At 40.5% G+C, this 23,577-nt stretch overlaps 1 protein-coding gene across 1 annotated transcript in view; it reads left to right on the top strand.

Annotated features, from left to right (window-relative positions):
• The window catches only part of TTC28 (tetratricopeptide repeat domain 28), a 97,956-nt gene that overhangs the window by 354 nt on the left and 74,025 nt on the right, over positions 1 to 23,577 (top strand). The window contains exon 2 of the mRNA XM_057376593.1: positions 4,256 to 4,534. Coding sequence (XP_057232576.1) covers positions 4,256 to 4,534 — 279 coding nt within the window. The remainder of the gene's footprint in view (positions 1 to 4,255; positions 4,535 to 23,577) is intronic.

The raw sequence follows: 23,577 nt of genomic DNA, 5'->3' as shown, positions 1-23,577 counted from the left end.
CGGTGGGACAGCTCGCTGCGGGGCTCCGGCAACGCCAGGCCGAGCGCTGGTCTCTCTTCTCCCTGGCACCTGGGGGTGCGGCGAGCGACCCCGCTTCCCGGAGCCCCGGGCCCGGCGGAGTCTCGGCCGGGGTCCCGCACGGATCGGCGCGGTGCGGGGCGGCGGAGGGCCCGGGCCTGTCCCGGAGCGGGTGTTTGTTGTGTGCCCCGAACGAGCTCGGCCGCCGCTAGCTGGAGAGAGACCCTCGCGAGCAGAGAGCTCGGATGTCGGCATGGGCATTGTGCTCGCTCTGGCGCCCCCGTAAACAAACCCGCTAAAGTCTCGCCAAAGTCGGAAAAGTTGGAAGGTAAGAGTGTCAGGTGTACTCGGCAGCACTGCAGAGCTCCTTACCCTGCCACAGCGGTACAGAAAGTTGTCATGAACTTGATTCTAAGAGTTTTGTTACTGACAGAACTTAGAACTTGGAGAATGGATTCAGTCCGTGTGCCCTGGCTGACAGCAGATGTCACAAATGTCGCTCTGCCCTTTCACTGAACACAGATCAGTGATGAGCGCTGCTATCCCGGGCAGCAGCCTGCGCTCCTACTTTGCTGTTGCAGCCATAGGGATGCCCCTGGTTCTCAACAATGAATAGAAAGTCGAAATCCAGAGAATTGGGTACCTGTGCCTTCTTGTCCTTTCCCTTTTCTTGCAGCTGCTCATGTTTTAGTGTCTTTCATTTTTCTTGGCGGTTTTCACAACCTTAGATAATATCATCTCTCCTGTGCTTTCTTCTGGTGTGGAATAAGAGCTCTTCAGGTGCTGATGGAATCYTTTACAGGCTCTTTGAAATGGATATGTGGCAGATGGATAAATTCCTAAATGGATGAGTGGATGTGCCTTGAATGTTGCCTTAACAGGTGTTGCTCAAGTGGGGTTACTGCTCATGCATGGCTTTTACTGAATTTACTGGTTCATCACTCTCTCATTGCTGTCTCTGTCTCGCTGTGACTCCCAGAGAGATTGGAGGGAAAGGTCTGTTTCTTTATATATATAAAAAATACATAAATTAAATATATTATATAAATTTTATATATTATATAATACATATAATTATTACTATCATTATCTAATTTTTAAAATGGTGTGTGAACTAAAAAGTACTGTTGAAATTTAACTATGGATTGCATAGTTGTTATTACAATTTTTAGCAACGTGTAGCATAGCTTAAATTAGGTTGGATCTAACTGCTGTCACAATTGCAGATTGTTCCCAGCTCAGTATTGGAAGCTCACAWTTGCTTCTTAGTTTGAAAAAAAATMTTTAGAAAAAGCATTTCCTATAGAAAATTATGTGTAAGCTCTAAGAAAAAAAAAAATCTGTTTCCTTCCTGTTGGTAAATTCATATCATCCTATGGTGGACTAAATCTTCAGTTTTGGTGGACTTTCATTTCTTTTTTAATTTCTTTCATTTTTTTGTTCTRTTGCACAAAAAAACTTCTTCTTCAKCATTGRTTTARTACATGCAAGCACCTTCTATAACAAAATGTTGCACAGCCCAAATATGTAATGACAATGAACATGTTCCACTGCATTAGAAGGAGAAGAGCAGTGGTGACTGGGAAGTGGGATGGCTTTCTAATGAGTACTTTTGGTGTGTTGGTACCATAATCATATTCTTTTTTTATTTATGGTTTGAGTGCCAGAGTGACTCAGTTTTACTGTTCCAGGGTTTTTTCTTTTACCTTATGATGTTTTACTGCCTTACGTAGTTCTCATGATGGCAGGAATTAAAYAGTAACATATTCCACAAATTACCATCATCGTTTCCTTTTTTTTCATGAGATTATTTAGCATCACAGGGTATTAGAGGCAGAAACCACTTCACTTGGACTGAGAGGATGTCTCCTCATGGATTCTCCTTGTTGTTACAGMCTCACAGTATGATTCTGGAAGGATCATTAACAGCTTTGTGTGTTCATTTGTTTGTAAGTAATAAACTGCCAGAAAAGACAGCTGTTGTTGGCCTTGCCTCCCTGGTGCTGCTCGAGGTTGTGCTGGGTGTGTTGTGCCCTCTCAGAGGCCCCAGTAGGGTCCAGTGGCTCCTGGTGGTCCTGGGCAAGCAGCTCCAGTGGGCTGAGCAGCACTGTGGTCAGGCACTGAGCTCTCCAGGGTGGGGCTGACCTCCTGCTGCAGGCACTTATGGCCACAGCTGGTGGGGAATCTATTTCTTGAAATATTTATCTTCTGAATAACTGAAGGTCATGGCTAGTTGTGGTGCTGCTTGTGGAACTGCTGTCATTCACTCAGAAATCACTGCTGTGGTACTGCAGTTGTTCACTCTGAATGTGATAAAAGCGTGGGAACTACACAACATTTGGTATTTTTCATTGTYCCCGATGCAGGTCAGTGACCAGGAAATACACTGAGAGGGAGACAGCAGCCACCTTGAAAGACAGAGAAGAAACTGCTGTTCCCTGCACTGGGGTACTCCCCAGCCCCATTTCTCACAGCACCACCAAGCTTTCTGGTGCCTAATTACCTTTCTCAGAGTTTCCTCATCTTTGTGTTTGAACACGTGCCCGTGTAATAGCTGCTGAATATTCATATTCAGTTCTTGCCCTCAGGTCACAAAACAAACTGTCCATGTGATGAAGTTTATTGTCAAATGCTCGCAGATGTGTGAGTTATTGCRCTGCTTGAACAAAGCAACGTGTTCAGCTCCAGCATGAACAAGAATACTACAGACAAAGCAACTGCACAAATGAAAGGAAAAAGTTTTTGGTTCAGTCTACTACAGGACAAAAAACAGTACATTTACTGATCCCCAAAGGAGATTTGGGCATTAAGAAAAATATTTTAATGGTGACAGTCCTGAAGCAGTGTGAGGAGATTGCCTGAGTAAAGCATGGAATCTCCTTCAACAGATAAGTTTAGAAAAAGTTTGGACAAACAGCAAACTCACAAACACTGTCAGAAAATAATGGATACAATAAGAAAAATAAAAATTCAGTGGTTTCTAACTTGATGCTTTTGTATTGTTGTTGTTTGACTTAAGGAAAAAAAAAGAAAACTCTATAGACCAATTGATCCTTGTGACAGGATGTCAGTTTGCAGCTTGCTTCCCTTTCCACCTTTAAAAATATGCCCCAGCTGCCTCTGGTAATGTATTTAAGCCGTGTGGTTGTTGTGTTGTGGTAACAATATGTGATATTCTTAAACTTTTTCAGTCTGCAGGACTAAAACGAGATGACACCAATCTTAATTATAGCAGTCTAAGCCTTTAATGAATATTTTCAAGTACTTTGTATGTCGCCATATGTATTGTGTTGCCTGTTGCCAAATACTATTACTGCAAATTCCCAACTGCCTTGTGATCAGAGCTGGACTAAGATGTTCTTGCTGAGTTCTTGAGTATCCTCGGGAGAGGGTAGGGTTTGCATGACAGAAACAGTTACTGACTGCAAAGAACTGGTTGAGGAAAATGTGCAATATAAGAAAGTTAAATAAGAAGAAAGGGTGTACCGCGATCAATGGAACTAGGACTTTCTACAGCTCAGTTTAAATAAAGTTTTATAATTAGAAGGCTGAAATATTTTTTCTGTGTTGTTTTGTATTACCAGAAGTTGCCARTCTGGGAGGATGGCTCTGCCAAGGATGACTGTTCTGTTGTTAAAGTAAATTTTATGTCCCACTTATTTCTGTGAGTGTAGCACCTCTGAAGACTTATCCTTCCCTTCCAAATGATGAACAATGTGCAGCTGCATGTAGCTGGGTCTAGAGGTTTGTGAGCAGAGGTTGTGGTGCAGGATCTTTCATTTGAAGAGATTTTACCCATTTTTCCATTGTCTGTGTATGCATGTGCTTCTGTGTGATCAGCATGTCAAACTTCAGATGTACCAGCATCATCTTCACATTCACAGCTGCCACCTGTTCTTTACCTGGCAGCTCTGCTTTGTGYTTTTTTTGTAGAATCAAAAAGCATGGCTGAATGTGGGGAGTGCAGCATATGGAAACAAACTGCAACTGCTCTTGTGTTTAGAAGACATCATTCATAGGGAGTATGTTTTGCAAGACTCTTCCTGTTACTTCTGTACCCTCAGAAAGAGATTCAATAGATAAACAATTTACTTTTTTTAAGAATCTGATTCTGAATTCATAATTTGATCTGCAGTGATGCTAATACTAGTGATTTCTAGTAGTTTGATATTTTTTTTCCTTTTTTAAGTAGCACTTCTTAACTCTAACATATAATTTCTTCCTTTTTCCCTCCCAGGCTTCTTTCTGCGGATCAAAATCTTTCCGAAGAAAAAGTCCTGACAGTCCCATGTTGAGCAAAGCTGAATTTGTTGAGAAGGTTCGCCAGAGCAACCAGGCTTGCCATGATGGTGATTTCCACACTGCAATYGTGCTGTACAACGAGGCCTTGGGGGTGGACCCTCAGAACTGCATTCTCTACAGCAACCGTTCTGCAGCCTACATGAAAATCCACCAGTATGACAAGGCTTTGGATGATGCCATCAAAGCACGGCTTCTGAATCCCAAGTGGCCAAAGGTAAGGGAGTGTACTTGTTTTCTGAAAAAGGAGCAACTCCTGTAGGATAATTCTTCATATATGTAACACCCAGTGTAAATAAGTGCATGTATTTCTGTGCTAAAGTCTGGTTTTGCTAAAAGCTCTAGATAWTAATATATTTTCTGTTTAAAAGTTGTTTGACTTGAATTACCTGTTGGGTATTAAACAGTTTTCTGTGTAAGAATACTGTTCCCCAATGGGAATGTGCTACTATTTTACTGTTTCAACACAGCATGGTTTCTGGGTTGTGAAGACCAGACATCTGTTTCAATGTTTAATGTAGTCAGCATTCAYCAGCATCCAGGAACATGTGGTTCCAAAACTTTGAGAGGTAGCACAGAGATTCTTATTAGTATGTTAGAGCGATAAGGCCTTTCAAAAGAGTGTTCAAAGASTGTTTGTGTGTAGTGTATTTTGGATAAACATTTGAGGAAGCATGTATCTTGGCATTCTCAGTAAGAGCTGACAATCTAAGGAAACATTTGTGAAGAGTAAATGATGTTGGTTGCCTCTTCCTTCTGGGCTTTCTTCCCACCAGCTGCCATTGATTGCTCCAGTAGCTGCCTGTCCTTGGCTAGTCTGGGGCCAGCCATGCTAATTGATTTTAACAGAATCTACTTCAGATTAAATTTCTCTTGKTAATCCCTCACACATCCTCATTTGCCACTTTAGCTAAAGGTGCAGTTTAAGAGCAGACTCATCAGCCAGGTTCCTCTCCTGAGGAATCAGAGCRGGTAGCAAGCATGATGCTCTTCACCAGCTGGTCTCCAAACTACTGAAGTTAAGTTTTCTTTTATTTCAAAGCAGATCACTCTGAGTCTTGTATTTTGATTTGCAGTTATTTATCAGCCTCTAGAATGGGTTTTTCATATGCTTCCTGGAGACTTGTATTAGTCCACATCAGAAGAAACTCCTGCTTTGTCAGGAAGATGATATATAAACTTCTAAATTGTGTTGTTGTTGGGTGGAGGCTTTTCTTTGGTCGTTAAGTGGTTTGTATTACTGRATGTCATAAAATATTTTGAATGAAGGACTCTGTTTATAAGTAGAAAATKTCATTACTGTCGTTAAACTCTAGCTGTCCAGGTTGGTTGACTGCAGGGAGCTAAGGAGTGTAAAAGTCAGTGTGCCTGTGTTCAATTTTGTGTCCTGGTTCTATCTGTTATCAAATGAAGGCATTACTAACAGTCAGTTAAATACAGGAAAAAAAAAAAAGACTATGTATTGATGCAGTACTAAGGTAAAATATTAAAAAAAAAACCCAAACAAAACATTCTGAGCAATAAAAAAATGAACTTTTTTTTTTTTTCTCAGGTAGGTTGTATCAGTGAGCTTAAAAACATGAAGTAACTGTGTTTCAATTCTAGTTCTGCTATTAAGTGTCCACCTGACCTTAAGCAAACCCTGTTTCTTTGTTTGTTCTTATTTTACAAAAAGTCAGGAGTCACTTCTACAGAACAATTTGGGCCTCATTGGTGGGAATTACTTAGATTTTAGAAGAGAATGAAAAATATTACCAGACCAGTCTAGTTTATTCTGTGATTCTGACTCTGTTTTTCCTCATTTKCAACATTTACAATTTCTAAAAGGTGTATTTGTATTTTTATTACATATTTAATCCTGATTTTAGCTAGGAAAAGGAAAGCTGTACTTGGGGGAACAAATTAACTAGTCTGATATGTTTTGAACACCGACATTTGAAGAATATCTGATTCCCGAATATAGCAGTGGTGTGTTTAGAAGCTTAGAGGAGGTGCAGATGGTTGAGTGTCAGTGAGGCTCAGTTTGCAGTTTCCCTACACACTGCATAGATGTTTATTTCCTTATGTGTGTGTGTAACTYGTAARATGACAGGAGGACTCTGAAGCTGAAAACTTCCATTGTGTATTTCAATATCAAAGTTTCTTTACCAATATTTAAAAAAAAGAAGATTTTTATCAATAGAAGAAAACTGGGAAGATTGAAACTTCTGCATACAAARTCTAAGTGAGTTTATTAATTAGCCAGAAGAGGGAGCTTAGTAGGAACAATTGGTATTTAGTTTGAAAGGCCTGACTTTTAAATATAGAACCTGACTTCCTTTTGCTTAGGAAGTTGAAAATTAAATTTGAATGCAGGTTTTTTTTGAGATTTGAACTACTAAATGCAAATGTCTATATTTCTTTTTCTCCTTGGGTACAAGCTACATTTCCTGGGTGTGTAGTTTGTTAATTCTTACTTTTTTGCTCCCACTCCACTAAGCACTCGTTAACATCAGTTCAGTACAATCTGTGGTGAAAGTCATGCTCTTAACATCCCCACCCCAAAATCTTTCTTTAAAGCATTAATTATTATGGGGTAATAAGTGTGTATGTTTACACAAATGCACGTGCTTATCTATGCAGCTCAAGACATGARCAATAAGAAGGTGATTGCAGAGAGAAACATCTTTACAGACCAGAATAACTTCTTGTGTGTTGCTGAAATGTGTTTATTACAACAGCACATAAACCTGTTCAAAGGGTTTGTCTGAGAGAGCTGGCTTGTGAGTTCTGCTATTTGAAAAATATTTTGTTTACAAAGCACTGAGAAGTGCAAAGATAACAGAACATTTCAGGAATTAAACTGCATTTTGGAAATRTCCAAGAGGCAAATCAGATCAGGCTCATTTTGTTCTTTGATTTCCCACTGAACAGTTGTCTTTGTTTTGCTGTTAAACACGCTGTAGAAAAATTTTATTCTATTYCTCTTCACAGCTGTGCAGCCTTAGGCAGGGTACATGAAAATGGAGAGATATCTATTATGTGACTGACACCTGAATGGTCTCTCCTTAGCTGTGGCTGATTTTGAGATAATTTTTAAATCCTTGCATTATMGGAAAAAACATGCTGTGGCTTAAATGGTTTAAATTTGGACCTAATTCTGTGCTAAAATGTAGATTTTGCTACCAGTTGAGTGCTGGCTCAGTGCTGTGACAGCTAACAAAAGGTACAAACAGCCTACTGCTACTGAACAATTAACTGGGTTTTGGCATTGATTTATTCCCTTAATCTCTCAACAGAAAAGTTGTTCATTAACAGGAGATGAAATGACTTTGTCAGACTTGAATACATTTGGCTAATAGAAACATTCACAGCCTAAGATAAATGMAAGCAAGAATCACAAAGATGGATGTTTTCAGCACTCTGAGGGGTACTTTGATTTTATTTGATTTCTTTGTCCTGTGTGAGTAGAAGGATGCTGACTGTACCATTTAGTGACACTGTGCTGTTTGAAGCCCCAGGGACTGGTGTTGGAGGAGCAGTGTTCCCTGAAAAGCACAGTGGGTTACTCAATGAGAGGGGGCCAAGTTGGCAAACAGATTTGAAGATTGAGGTTCACTAATGATCTCTGATTATTGCAACTAAGCAGGGAAAAATGTTATTTCTTTTTCTTTTTTTTGTTTCACCTTTTTTAGAGCTGAAACACCTTTCAGAGAAAAGTTGAATGGTCTGGCGAATATAATTGTTGCAAAAGTAATAAATGTCCTGTGCACATGTTATCCAAAAGTAACTAGGAAGAATTACAATACTTCTCATCAGGCACAAGTTTCTCWTAACGATCTTTGTCTCTCTTAATTTAAAATTAATTGTCTCAATTTAAAAATGTGGTTTTGTATCTGTAGTGGAGAAGAAATGTGAAAGGACAGAAAGAAAGGGGACTTGTGAGCCATGAAGCCTTTGGGAATTTGCAGTGCAGGAGGCATTTAGGTGTTGTCATCTCACTGCAGGGGGATTTGGCAGAGTAGCTTGCACTGATATTTTGTTAAGTGACTCCAGCTGTCAGCCATGTGACCAGGACTTCACAAGAAAAAGGCACACTTGCACTTCTCCTGACTGCTTGCCCATCTTTATGAACGTGCCTTCTCATGCTCCAGCAATCCCCAACCACCTCAGAGTTTCTCATTGAGTGGCAGAGTGCAGACCCTTGGTCACATCTAACTATTGACCAAAGAATGTGAGCTGACCACATAACTTTTTTCATGAATAAACCCCTTGTTTTTAATTTGATGAGCAAAGGAACTTTTCAGCCCTGTCCTTCAGCTTAGAATCTGTCTTTAATTTGCAACAAGTTGCATTCCAGTTTTTCAGACACAAAACCATTTAATAGACCTTTTTGACTTTGCTAGAACTTGCTGTGTTACGTTATCGTGAGATTTGCCCATTTCTTTCTGTCTTTTCATCTTGCAAAATCACAACATAAGTGAAGGTGGCTGGCACTCCTGGAGATGATGTCCAGGAGCACGTTGTCCATGACATTGTCTGCTTTGGAATATCTCCAAGAGTGGAGGCTCTGCAGCCTCTCAGGCCAACATATTCCTGTGTTTGACCACTCTCACCAAAGAGTTTTCTGCTCCCTCCTTTTCTTTTTTTTTTTTTTTTCCCTCCTGTTGCATATTTAAATAATGAGTATTTTGACAGCTTTGTGAAGTTAATGTTTTTCCCAATAAGTCAAGTTCAAGTTTTCCAGTCAAGTTCACTGGAGATGTGTTCTCTGCATTAGAAGTGATGTTCATGGCATTGCTGGGGGAAAGCTGCTGTGTGGATAAATTGTAAAGGTTCTCCTTTCCCTAAATCCTTAAAATTACAGAGCATTAACGGTGCAACATGAGAGGGACACAATGGATGGATGACACCATAGTGATGTCATCCTAGGAGAAAAAAAAGTCAGATTTAATGGTTGTCTGTGTTAGACAAATACCCAGGAAAAATTGCTCCTTTCTAAGAAATCTAAGCTTACTGCCTTAGAACTGGAAAACCTTACAGAGGTACTTAAATCTCAGCATGCAAGAAATCAACACAATTTTCCCAAGCATTTACTGTAGGGTTTCATTCTTTCTTCCTTTGTTTTCTGGAACCCTTTTGTATATGAAATAAAGCAACTTAAAATTTTCTTTTATGGAATTAACTGCCATTATTCTACTTAGTCAAAATGCCATAATGTAAATTTCTCTCCTGGAAAGTGCTAGTTTTTTACTCCACGGTTTTCTTGCCACTGCAGCTGAGTATATTACTAATGGTATAGTGGTTTTGATTCCTCATATATCTGAATATCCAAAACACAAATGCAGAAGAGATTCTGAAATTCAGAAGTGAGGATCTTCARGGGTGATAATTAAGAAAAAGTATCTTGTTACCTGCCCATTGAGATTCGAGCACATTACCACTGGATAGCATTTCAAGACATTTGGACTGTGTTCATTTCTTTACACAGTACTGGATTTTATACCCCGTAATTTTGGACTAAAACCTTCGCATGTATTGTTATCTCTTTTTCTCACTTGCCCAAAACTTGAGGAGTTAGTTGCCAGATGATTTTTCTGCTCAGTTTTTTGTTCTTCAGTGRTTTATTTCTTCAGTTTTGTTATTTTAAAGAAGGAGATACATATTCCTTGTTTTTACTCAGCATACAACAATTGAGTTTCTTTGTCTTGGAGATGAATTTCTTTGCTAATATTATCATAGTGTTGATTCACTGAGAATTTGTGGGATTGTGGAGGGTTGGAGTGATATGTGGAGAACTGAGTGAAGCACATGAGAGGGCGCTCTGTGCTCAAGGGTTCAGCACGGACTGGGATCTCATTTCAGCTGTATGCAGATATTCACATTTTTTAGATACTTTAAAGTGGAATTTGGTGAATTTCTTTCCCCAGTCTGTGCTGTTGATGCTGCCCTTTGTGTTTGTTTGCCATCAGGCAGGAATGGCAGTGCATCTCCAGCTCCTGGGGCTGCAGTGTCACTGATGCTCGGCAGCGGAAGGAGAGCAGCTGTTCWGAGCTCTGCTTTCTGCAATTTTACACTCACGTTATCTACATGCATTTGGGTTTCTTTGCTTTTTAATTGCTTGGCCTAATTTTATTAACCTAGTGTCTGTAAGCCCCTTATTCCCATTTATTTTTCCTTTTGCTATTATTTGCTGATAACAGCCATATCTCAGATGTTTTGGGTTTTGTTCCGCAGCAAAAATACTCCTGTTTTTGTTAGGGTTTGCCATCCTGGATTCATCCTGGCTCTCCGAATTTGTGCTGCAGTTCTGATTGACCAAGGGCTAGAATTTGAGCAGCACAAGGGYGATTGCCTGAGAGGCTGTGGATTATAAGGAGAGCATCAAGCCCTCCTCTCCTTGAGAGCTGCCCACTGGTGGCTGAGTGACAATAAAGAACAGGAGGGGATTTGAGGGGATTCAGGGATGCTGGACCTGGTTTTGTGTAACAGACATAATGCTCTGACAAACCTGCATTTCTTGTTTGGGTGTACAGGCTGATACATCGTGGCATTTCTGGGCATCACTGGATCCTCATTGCAGACCTGTAACCTCAACCAGTCTCTGAGGAAATTAAATTAAATGGAGGGTTTGTGAGAGCAAGCAGACAGGAGAAAATACTAAAAAGAGAGAAAGCAGGAAATTGGTTTGACTTTGAAGCCAGGAGGAGCACTCAAGGATACCATTTACACAGTGTGTGCTGCTCTGTGCCAAGGGCAAGAAAACCCAAGCAATTAGCAGGGGCTTTGCTGAGAGCTCCCTGACAGCCGAAAATACACCCAGGGCTTAACATTCCATCTTCCCGGCCTCATGGTGCCAACAGGGGTTTGTTCAGGTCACTCCATCTCACTCCCTGCAGCCAAGTCAGATGTGAAGTGTCTGTGATCATCTACAAGCAGGAAATGCAGCACAGGGATAATTGCTGCATTAAGCAAAGGCATTTTCTGAGACAAAAGCATGATCACAGTTCAAACTAATGCAAATGGGGAAGACATTTGTAGCAATTATTTTTATTTCTGTAAACCTGTTATTCTCTGAGTCACTGCTCCATTTGTGTCTGARGGCACTGAGGTCTGAACTGTTGGACAAAGCGGGTGATATTTCCCTTTTGCCACAAGCCTCTTCATACATTGTTTCTCTTTTGCTCTTTTACATCCCCTTGTGTTATGTGGAACAACAGAAATAAATGATTGATAATTTTGCTGTTATCCACTAACAGAGAATTTACCCCTGAAGTTTAAAAGAAAGGTGGAACAATACTGTAATTTCTATAATATAGACACTCTACTTTCAATTTTATTATCTGGATTTATGTTAGTTTTGAACTCTTCCTTTCTTCGCTTCACTCTGGAATGTCAAGTTTCTGTCCTGGAAGTCAAATAACTGAATTTCTCTAGAAGCTGTTGGAAGTCTATCATAGACACAAAACTTTTATGCTCTTCAGTGCAGTTATTTTTGTAATTTGTGATGACTTTACCAGAAGTTGGCAGTGGTATGCAAATTCCTGTATTGCCTTTTTTCATTCTAAAACAGTTGAGGAACCAGCTCATAAGAAAAATAGATCATATGAATATTGATGTATATAAAAAAAAATATATTAAAGGCATTTTTCTTCGTGTCCAGTATCTAAGACTATTCTCCCCAGGCAGTTGATGGCTTTTGTTGGTGTCATCAGAGGCCTTGATCAAAGTTCTGTTCCATGTGCTTGATAGGCCTGGAACTGAAAACTATTCCTTTAGCTTTTCTTGTGTTAGARCTAATACAGTGCTCACTTTCCCTAGTGGAAAACTTATTTTTTATTTAGACAAGTGTTAAATTYGTGGTTTTATGATTCATTTTTAATGAACTTCTTCAAAGATGCATACTGAGCCCTAGATATTCTGGATGCTAACAAAGGGAGAAATGTACTTTGATGAAACCTCTGTTAACAGAAGTTCATCTTGTATGAGAATTGCAAAGAAACTTTCTGGAAACACTGCATTAAATAAATAGGTGCTTCAGGCATAATTTCCCAACCTTTTTCAGGGTGAAAAAGGAGATTTAATTTTTGCCATGGGTTGTGTAGTCTGTGTTTTACTCCTTGTGGCTATCTGCTTGCAGGATTTTGTCCTTTGCAAATAAAACACAAAAAGCAGCACAAGAAAAGGGAATGTGAATTATGCAAAAGAAATAATGAAATAATCCAAGAATAATTTAATAATKAATGATTTACAGAATGAAAGGTGATTTTATAAACCCACATCCTCACAAGCACAAGGACCCACATATCACAGAATCATAAATAGCTGCCTTCTGCCTCTTGGAGAGCTCTGTTCCCTTCAGCATCTCCTCTCAGATAGGAGATGTCAGCTATTCTTCCAGGAGAATTCCTGTGCTGAGACTGGAGGATTGCACTGTGGAGTTTAAGCTCTGCTAGGTATGACATGTTGAAGGRAACAGGATTTGTGGGGCCTGTTTTTCTAGCAAACATGTCAGGCAGCTGTCAGAGATTCGGGGKTTTTTCTGTCACCAAGGTTATATCTGAGCTGTCATATCTTTGTTATCACTCATGGACTTCTCAAGAACTGAATTTCTGAGTCCACTTGTACCACAGAACCGTAACATCTAGTAGAATTCAGTTTGATGATTTTACTGACTGTGTGAAAAGGCTAGTAAAACATGGTTTTATTTCTGTTACCATGGTAACATTCAGTTCTGTGTTTGCTGGACAGCTCCCCCGTGAGTTGGGCAGAGCATGGCTGGGTCCTGTCTCATTCTGTTGGACTTTTGGAATAACTCAGGATAGGAATTCTGTACATATTTTCTTTTTTTTTTTTTATTTTATTCTTGCGTCATAATTCAGTCTACATTGGTCCAAAATACAAAATGATGGTTCTCCTTTGCTTTTCCTTTACCAGATGAGTAGGAACTGGAAAAAACAATTTAATATCAGACTTTGTTGTAAGTGTAACCTTTGACCCCCCCCTGAGTTATCACACAGGAATATCTGTAAGCTTCTTGATTAGCTTTTGGTTTTTATTGTTTTGACATCTTGTTTTGGCCTCGATAGCTCTCCTGCAGCGAGCCACGGTGTTACCAGAGGTTTGTAATCACTAATAGTGATTAATTTTAATGACAGTTGCCCTGAATCCTCTCCCACGCCTTTAGCAATACATGTCAAGCTTCAAGGCCTCTTATTCATTTAAATCTTCGTTGGGAACACAGGCTAGTGGTCTCACTCCAGAGAATTCAGATGTGCGATGTGCTCATGTTTATTTTATGGTGATACATCTCATTCAGTTGCCATTGTTACCAGGCTGTGCAAGGAAATTACTTTTTATCATGAGTAGGGTGGATAGGAAATGCATGCAACTGTATTTTAGAGAGTAAATTTTTCATGGTTATAGCCCATGGGTACTAAATAAAAAATGTCAGCTTCTTGGATTTGGTTGCAATCTGAAAGTGTGCCTAGAAATAATGGCTTCTGTGACTGTTTGAGAAAGGACAGCTACAGCACTGAGCCCTCCTAGGCTTAAAGCAGAAAATATGAGCACTTAACTCAGATGGAAATGTTTGGGATCGCAAGGTACAGTTACGGAGGCTTTGGAAAGCTGTAASAGAATATGGAATGCAGCAGAAAAGGAATGTGAATAAGAGGAGYGTGTATAGTAAACGTAGCTTTTTAAAGAGCCTAAATTAGCGTTCCAACGAATAAAARAGAAATCAGTTGCCTGTATGATTTTGCACCATGGCACATTTGTTCTGCTCGGKCTCACACTCGGGCTGCACTGAGCGAGGTTACTGATCCTGGAGGCTGCAGAGGGAGCAGCAGCGAGCTCTTGGTTAATGATCCAAACCAGCAACTCACTCCTGGCTCACACACATCCATTGTCTCTCATGCTCTCACACAATTTCTCCTCCCAAATACTAATGCTTTTGTTCTTTTTTTTTTTTTCTGTGTCCCTGCGCAAAATTGTGTTTATATTAGGCAAAAAAAAAATCACAGAAATGTAATTTTTATTGTTTGTAATTTAGAGTGCTCAGTACTGTTAAGTGGAGTGATAAATCATATCTGGAATTATAAATGTTTTTATGTGTTTGTAAATACGGTGTTGGTTTTTCTTGGTGCTTAATAAAAATAGGAAAACTTCAWATTTGTATGAAAATAACCATCTGTATTTCACTAATTAAAAATTTGTGGTAGCTTCTCTGAATTCATGTTTCATAAAATCACCCTGTAGAACAGAAAGAGGCAACTTGAATGTAGCAGATCTACAATTCTCCATTCTGTTAATGTGASTTGAAGTCAGTTTTGCCAGGAAGGTAAATGTTGTGAGCTCACTGGTCTTTCAAATGCTGRGGCCTCTGAAGGGCTTTTGTGTGCATTTAAGTGAATTTTTTGCTTTCTATCGTGGTAAAGAAGGTAATGCTTAYGTTTTATTTTAGGTATTTCTGTGAATYTCTATATTGCTACAACCCCCAAAARTCCTAASAATACAACRTAGTGAAAGTTTGTTACCCAGTTATTTCTCTTCCTTTGGTTTTGCCCCAGTCCCTTGGTCTCTGAAGTGAAGTGACATTGTTTGAATATTCACTCTTTCAATATTGTTTAGCCTTCAGGTTCAACCTGAGACTGTATTTGAGGAACTGGTTTTGAAGGTGAGGTACTCACGGAACTCAATATCCTTTTTTTTTTTTTAGTAAGGTGGCAATAATAAAAATGGAGAAACACATACTATTTGTGATCTGGAGGTACAAATATGTTATTGCTGGGAATACACAGGAAACAGGCACAATAAACCTTTTTTACTCTTGAAATATTTCCCAACTTCTAAATATCTAAAAAAAAACCTTGAACAATATCTGTATTACCTGAAAACAAATGGAGGATATGAATATTTGTCTAGTAATATAGAGAAGGCTCAATTTGCAGTCAAAAATTTAAGCAGGTGTCCAAAACAACTGGTTTTTATAACCTAAAGGACCCCCAGACACTTGCACCAACAAAAGTTGTTTTGTTTTTTATTCCCTGCTCACAAAAATTAACCATCTGCTCATTAGAAGTGTTACAAATGGAAGAGCTGAAGCAGGGCTGGTATGGCTTGCAGCTTTTTGGCAGCTGCTGAGAGACGTGGTAGGGTTTAGCAGTGCCTTTCCTAGAATCACAGAATGGTTTGGGGTGGAAGGGAATTTAAAGGCAACTTATTCCAACCCACTGCCCTGATCAAGGACACTTTCCACAATCCCAGGTTGCTCCAAGCCGTGTCCAACCTGGCCTTGGACACTTCCAAGGATGGGGCAGGCACAGCTGCTCTGGCAGCCTCGCAGCCAAAAATTATAAATGGGCTTGGGAACCTTCAGTCAGGGGGGCAGCCAGTAGGAAAAAATTGCTTTTTCATTCGTGAGCRCAGTGACTTAAAATCATGCAAATGCCCTCATTTTTCTCTTCTGGAACATTAGACTGATATCTGGAAATGCTCTGGTGGCAAGCAAAGGAGATTTCAGTGGAATCACTGTATCTAGAAATGCAAGTACTGTCTCGGGAGGAACGGATTTATGGGTTGCTGCTGCCKCGAGCCAGTGTGCCTGGTAATTTGTGATAGACCTCGCTTCTGGCTTTGTCCTGTTTCTGTGGATAACCTCTGAGTGACCCTTGCCTGATGAGTGAGTTGGCTCTTCTGCACGAGATTACTTTGAATGAGAAGAAAACGGAAATTTTMATTTTGAAATCTCAGTCTGTTGCAGTTTTTCTCCACCTTTTGACAATTAAACCCTATTTGAGTGGRATCAGACTTGGAAAGCTTGTTTTTCACCTCTGTTAGAGAAATTATTGCAGGGAAATCTTACAGTTTTATCTCTCGTTGTGACTTTGTTACTAGTTGCAGTATCTGTGCTTCTATTTCCTTCTGGCTACTAGTTTGGGATTGATAAAATGAGATGGAGCAGGGAGCCAGTTTTGGTGAACTCCAGGGTCTAATCCTGCAGCAGTTTTTGATTCTAGGGCTCTCCAGATCACCAATGAGTGTGTAAGTCATGGACTTTTGATCTTGGCATTTGTCTGCCTTTCTTTAAAAGGTTTTAAAATGATTTTGAACTCGAACATTTTTCAGATAATAGAATTATTTTTCTTCAGATTTGCCCTTCAACATAGAACCTATTTTCTTAAGTGTGCCAGAGAGCTTCCTTGCTGCTGAGGCAGCGTTAAGTAATGAGTATCACACRAGATGAGACATTAATCTAATCTCCAGGGAACAATCAATTTCTACAGTGCCGCCTCCTATTACCCATAGCGAAGAAAAACAAACGCAGGTTTCTTTGGGAAATGCAGATTTCCCAGCTCTCAGGTTGCTAAAGAGTTAAAAACCCACTGTGAATAAAAGAAGAAAGGGTTGTTCTGCTCAGAAGTAACTGAGTAGTTACAGCCTTGTGCAAAGAGAAGATCTTTACAGGCAGGGTGGAATAAAAGCAATTTAGGAATGATTTGAAAACTGTTTTCGAGTAATGGGTGTGAGCGGCAGAGAACGCAGCGCAACAAGATGAAACGTTGAACGAGGTTTTGCAAGGGGAAAACTTTTGGAGCTGGAAGTCAGCCCTGTTCCCCACAGGGATGCTGGGGCTCTGTTTTGGTGGTCTGTACAGTAGAGGCTGCGCTTTGGCAAGCTGAGGAGTGCATGATGTCATTGGATGCAGAACACATGCACGCAGAGCCAGGAACTGTTGTTCGCGCGGCTGCGCTGCCAGATGTGTGTGCTGGAACGCGCTTTGAGAAATGGAAAAACCATCTTCATAAAGATGCTGAGAAATGTCCTGTGCTGAGCCTGGTCTCAGCCACAGTGTGTGCTGAGTACAAATACGCTCCGTGGGGTTTCTCAGTCCTGGAGCCCAAGTTCTGCTCTCGGGAGCAGTTTGTGTAGAGTGCGTTTCCCAGTGTTGTTCTGTTGTTCAGAGATAAGCTCAGAGAAATTCCTGTTTTATCCAGAAAACATATTGAGGGCTTCTTCATAGGAATTATTTGCAGCAGAGGAGAATCAAAAGGATCTATTAACTCCAGTTTCCACTTGTACTTCCTATTAAGAATGGCTCCACATTCCAGCAGAGGCTCTGGTGCCAGACATTGCTCTCTTTACTGATGCACAACTCTCTCCACAGATTAACTGGCCTCCAGGAATTATTTGAATCTCTTACCCAACACTGCTTCACACGCAATAAAACCAGAGGTGGGTTTAAGTTTTTCTGTACTTCAGGGTGAAAATATGTATTTTTTTTTCTAGATTTTCTTCCCCCCTGGCTTTTGAGRTCAACTAGAAATACTCGTATTGAGTACAGAATGTGTTATTTGGTCATTGGTTTACAGAGAGTTAAATACAGCTTTGCTTCTCCCTCCTTTTGCACAGGCTCTAATTAGAGGGAGGAGGGGAGAGGCTGGAAGGCAGCAACAGGAGAACGCCTACAGAAAGTCAGGAATTCTTTATCCAAATGGGACGTTTCAAGCTTGAGAATTTTTTTTTTTCCTGTTTTATGTATTTTTTGTGTTTACTGATGATTTTTCCTGCTAAAAGAATAATTGTTAACGGCTAGTAGCCATGTAGAATACAAGACTACAAAGAAGTCACACAGGTAAATGACCACTCTGGAATSTCTGGAACTGTTCCTTTCTGAGGGATCTGCTTGAGGGTACTCTGATCATTGTCTCAGAGAAATGTGAGATCTGTGGGTTKCTAGGACGTTCATATTTTGCACTTGTTGAATAGAAACAGTTCTGCTGTGCCCAGAGACTGTGCCACGGCAGGGATCTGGTTCCTCCTGTTTGGGATGCCCATACATTTCTGCCATGCTGGTCAGGACTGGTGCTGGCAGTGAGATCATGTCCTCAGCATGCRATGCTGATCCTCCAGCTGCAAAACTCAGGAGGCAAATTGCATTCTGTGCCTTTTAATAAGGAAGAGCACATCTCTGTAAGTGTCCCTGTGCTTGGATAGGTGTGATAATTCCTCCCAGACTTCATGCTTCAAGGCAGAAAGTTCTAACAAGTCRCAGCAGAAAGGAGTTTTCTTCCTCATAAACAAGATGCACCATTTGCTATCTTCATTGTGTTGTAGAAGATGGATCTACAAGAGGTATGTTCCCAGTTTTTGTCTCCTGTTAGAATCACCAAGACACCCAGCAAGATAAATTACTGATTTAATAGACCAGGCTGTTAGATTTAGGCACCAACTTAATATGGGGTTCCTGTAGCACCTCAGTTGAGGCTAGCAACAAGAACTCCTAATTAATTTTTTAAAAAAAATTATTGATTTTTTTGGTGCCTGGAATTATTTGGAATAAACCACTGTAAAACTCTTTTGTTTTTAGGACATTAAAGTCATGGTTGTTAGGCCTAAGCCTTTACACAGCTTAATTAGAAGGAGAAGGAGAACAGTACACTTCTCYGAAGTGTAAATATGAGCTTCTTGGCAGCATTTTACCTAAACTCTGATGCTTATGGAATGGTGATTGGGTAGCAATGTGCAAACCTGACAGTCTCTGCATTTCTGACAGCCTGCTATGATGTTGTGTTGAACAGTGAAAGTCTGTGCCCAGGCAGAGAGAATATTTCAAACTAATTTGTCTCTCTTTTGTCTGTCATTGCTTGTACATGCAGCATATAAAGAAGGCATCATGTGCAGCAGTGAAATTCAAGATCTGTAGAGTCTTTTCCATTTCTCCTAGATCCTAGTAATTGGAAAAATTCTTAGTTAATTTTTTCCCTTTCTTGTTTTTGCTTATACAATTCAGGTAATTCCTTTCCACACTGCAGTTTCARTATTTCTGACACACATTCAGAAGCTGCTGTCAGAGCTACTGTGCATCAGATTACAATACTTATCACAGTCTTTTTCCAGCTAAAATTACTAAATTACATTTCAGTGCTAATAGTATTTTCTGTGCTGCACAGTGGGGCCTGGGCATTGGGGTCTGTGGGGAACACCAGGGTCCTTGTTCTGAGGGCTCCAGACACATCAGCAGAGACATTCTGGGGAAGCAAATAATRTTATTCTTTCCTGTTTGCCCTGTGCCTGTGCAAAAAGCCTTTGTTTCTAAGCTATCTGCTGATAACCTCACTTTTAAAAATGGCAAAATCTGTGCTGGAGAAAARCAAARGTGAAATGGGTACAGGTGACWCTTCAAGWCTGTGTTTGTGCTTTKGGGTCTGCTGTGGAGTCACCTTTTGTAATAAAASTTCAGTAAGAAAAGCTGCTAATTGTAAAAATAGATGATGGAGTATGCTTCCATTAACATGACCTTAAAAAAATATTTGAAATCAATCTTCTATCATCAGTAAACTTTTGTTTAAACTGCCTTTTATGTAGGTGCAGATTGAATATTTTACTTTYGGTTCTTGGAAATATCTCACCCCTCACCTTTCCTCTCAGGCATGAATGGAAACTGCTGCATGGTTGGTTCCTTCTATTTCTCCACACAAAAATAGTTTTGTACCACTCTAAACCTTATGCTCATTCAGTGCTGGGTGTTTGAGCACATGAAGGTAAATGAAGCAGATATGTTCTTCTGTGTTTTTAGGCTGGAGCCAACAGCTGTCCTAGTTATTCTTAAATGCTTTCACAACTTTATGCAGAAAAGTGCCATTAAAGTCAGCTTCTGACTAAGTGTTGTGTGRTGTGGCAGCGTGCTGCCTTCACTGTTATAGGACAAAGCTAACTGAGATTGCCTTGATCACTGGCAGGGCCTCAAATTCTTATTTTGATGAGCTCYCCTGATTTTACTGTCCAAAGTAGTGGAGCTAAAACTGCATCAGAAACTCTTCATCGTAGTGCTGAATTGTACTAGACTACATCTGTGTGTCCTTGTCTGGTAGAGATGCTCTGTTTTGGAGAGAAAGGGCTCTGTGAGAGTWGGGGGTGTGAGTTTAGGTGTGTCTGCTCATTCTGGGCAGGTTGGGAGTAGATCTGGGCTGACAGTGGTGTCAGTGATGAGAACAGTGTAAGTTAAACCTCCATCTGGAGAGGYTTCTTCTCAGCAAACTGCACTAGATGATAGTTTTAGGTCCTTTCCAATGGGATCTATYCTATTCTAAGAACCTTAGATGTGACTCCTCAGAGAGGCCGAATTGTCTCCAGTGATTTCAGTGATGCTGTAGAGTTTACAGCACTTKAAGGTTGTTTCCCACTTTTGAAATRGTTCTCTCTGACAYGGCAATGACAAGGTATTCTTCAGATTAACTGGACCCTACAGAAAGAACTGCTCTTTGAACATCTATCCTTCTCCAGAAGGTTTATCTGATTCTGGTTTTGAGGGCTCCTTGGCTGTCTGTAGATACTTTGTCATTGCAGAGGGGTTCAGTTTATTTCTCTCCTCTGCTMTCTTACTGCTGCAGCAGTGAAAAGGGCAGCTGTGAGATACAGCATGCCGTGCTTTGGGWAGAAATGGTGCTGCATATGGAAAAACTGTGTCACATCTCTTATTCATACAGCCCTGACAGAAAATGTGAACAGACACAAGCAAAATTCCTGGTACACATTTTACAAGAAAGTTCAGCAGGTGAACTGCCTATCATTCTAAATCAGCAAGAGAAGACTCCTTAGAGAGTTTTAAGTGCTGTTTTTGACTGTTACGAGATCTTTTGTTCAGAATCYCAGGGTTCAGGTGTAGGATAGCTTTTGTGACATACTTACATTTCCACTGTGTGGAAGAAAAAATTTGAATAGACAAAACAGATCCTTTATAATACAATAGTTTTATTGTGAAGCCCTTCCTGACAAAGCTAAAAAAGAATTTTTAGTAAAACTTTGCATGCTCTTCCATGATTTCCTTAAATTTAGAAAGTATGTTCTGTACCCTGAAAAACAAGACAAATTTAATGTGCAGGGTATGTCACCAAACTCYAACTTGCTCTCTGCTAACCTGTGAGCTCCAGAAGAGCCAATTGTTAAAACAATTTTTTTCTATTTTTTGAYAAATATAGTTGATTTCTGATGGGCAGACTCTCTTGAGGAAGAACTGCCACCACTTAGCACCATTTGACTTTGCTTCTTGGGGCTCTTGGTAAATAGGACAATTCAGCTCCCTATGCAGCTYGATGCATCTCTTACATGAAATTACATAGCACAGTTTGCCTTTCTCTCCCACCTCTATATTTTGTGACTAGTGCTTTTGAATTATTCTTTTATGTCCTTCCTAGCTCTTCATACTTCACAAACCTTTTTAAAGCTTAGGCTCATAAGTGAACACAATATTTTTCTTTTTTTTTTTTGTAGTGTTGCTTCTGCTTATATAATTACCAGTGTCTTACTTTTTTAACATGCCAAGATTCAGTATTTGGGAATACATGCTGGAAGTCTGACTCTAATTTAATCTTTCAGTTTCTTCATGTCATTGTCAGGTGTATCTGAAGTCCACCTCTTTGGGAGAAACATCTAAGTGAGGATGTGATTTTAAACCATAATTGAAAGGTTYAAAGGGTCCACATTTGGGTTTGTTGGTTCCTCTAGAACAGCTCTCCTGGTGAGAAGTTTCAGCTTTAGTTACAGGTGATTTGTTTGCTTCTTTCTTACCTGAGACAGCAAATGGTGATGGAGGTTGGCAAGGGAAGATGGGGAGAAGACCCTTCTCCAGGSGAGGACAGATAGCAAAAAGGGTACTTTTCTGGGAGTCTTTGCCTCCCAAGTATTGCTTTGACCCACATCTTGCCTGAATTACACTTGTCTCCATAGCAGCAAGTAATTGTGCTTCCTATGGAAAAAAGGAGGGGCAAGTCATAATTAGAAGCAGGTCCCAAACAGGGTTTTCTGCTCAGGATCATATAAGGGTAGAACTGAAGCTCCTTAAGCCAATAACAGAGTCTCAACAGTTTTGAAAGCAAACACTTTCCTTGGTAAGATGCAGTTAAAATTTAGGATACGTTTCCTATCCAGTCATCTACACAAATACATTTTGCCATATAAGTATCACGTAAGTACTTCCCAGGCACATCATGTTTATTTAATACAGTGCCAACTGAGGTGCCAACTGCTGTGAAGGGAAAGATGATGAAACAGCGGGCACTGCTGTTCTCTCTCTCTTTCTCTCTTTCTCTCTTTCTCTCTTTCTCTCTTTCTCTCTTTCTCTCTTTCTCTCTTTCTCTCTTTCTCTCTTTCTCTCTTTTTCTCTCCTGGAGTTTTGTCACAAGACTTGGTCCATTAATTAAAAGAGTTGCCTAATTCCTGCAAGAGAATTCCCTCCTCCCAGACTAGAATTTTCTGAGGTCCTTTCTCCTTTTTGCAGGCCACACTTGCTCAGCAGCTGCCGTAGCTCAGTCGCTGAAAGATGCTCCCTGGCTAGAGGGAGGCAAAGTGACAGACACAGGATCACTGTAATGAATTGAAATCTGCTTTAATGAAATCAGAAATAAAAGGATTCGATTTTATTATCTATCTTGAATTTGCCAAGGGACTTGGCTGATAGGAGCATGGTCTGCAGTGCTCTGGTTGYGTGGGTGTTAAAGTGCTGGTATCTTACACATTGCCAGCCCAGGCAGTGCACAGGGAAGTGCTCGTGTAAGAAATGCAGATTGTTACTCTGAGTCCTCATGTACCTGCTGAATACTGTCCAATTTAGCTGATACCTAAGTAGAATGACACAAAGAACTCAATTTTCATACTACTTTGATAGCCTGACTATCCCCAACAAGATCTTTTCCTACTTGCAGTGTGTGTGATTGTGTCTGGGTGATGCTCACTTGGGTTGAGCAGAGGGAATCTCAAGGTGTAACAAAGATATTAACTTAGAGGTTATTAAAAATGAAAGTTTRTGCAAGAAATGTGATAGTACATCAGCTAGTTCTAGATACTTGCCAACGATTAATTTGAAGAAGACACTTTAAAAGGYTTGTTTKAGTCACTGAGTCGTAAGATGGAGAGCTATCGCATATGTCTAATAATGCACAGCTTGCTTCTGCTGCTCACTGTGGGGAAAGAGGAGCACATACCGGACACACATGGGCTGTCTGTGCCCGTGTCCCCGTGTCCCGCGGGCTGTCCGTGCCCCTGTCCCCGTATCCCATGGCCTGTCCCGTACCCCGCGAGCTGTCTGTCCCTGTGCCCCTCGGGCTGTCCCCGTGTCCCGTTCCCGTGTCCCCGTGTCCCCGTGTCCCGTTCCCCTGTCCCCGTGTCCCGTTCCCGTGTCCCCGTGTCCCGTTCCCCTGTCCCCGTGTCCCCGTTTCCCTGTCCCCGTGTCCCGTTCCCCTGTCCCCGTGTCCCGTTCCCCTGTCCCCGTTCCCCTGTCCC

Source organism: Malurus melanocephalus, unplaced genomic scaffold, assembly GCF_030028575.1.
Source record: "Malurus melanocephalus ecotype Western Australia unplaced genomic scaffold, MMel_1.1 scaffold_282, whole genome shotgun sequence".
Lineage (NCBI taxonomy): Eukaryota > Metazoa > Chordata > Aves > Passeriformes > Maluridae > Malurus > Malurus melanocephalus.
This window is presented reverse-complemented; position numbering and strand designations above follow the sequence as displayed.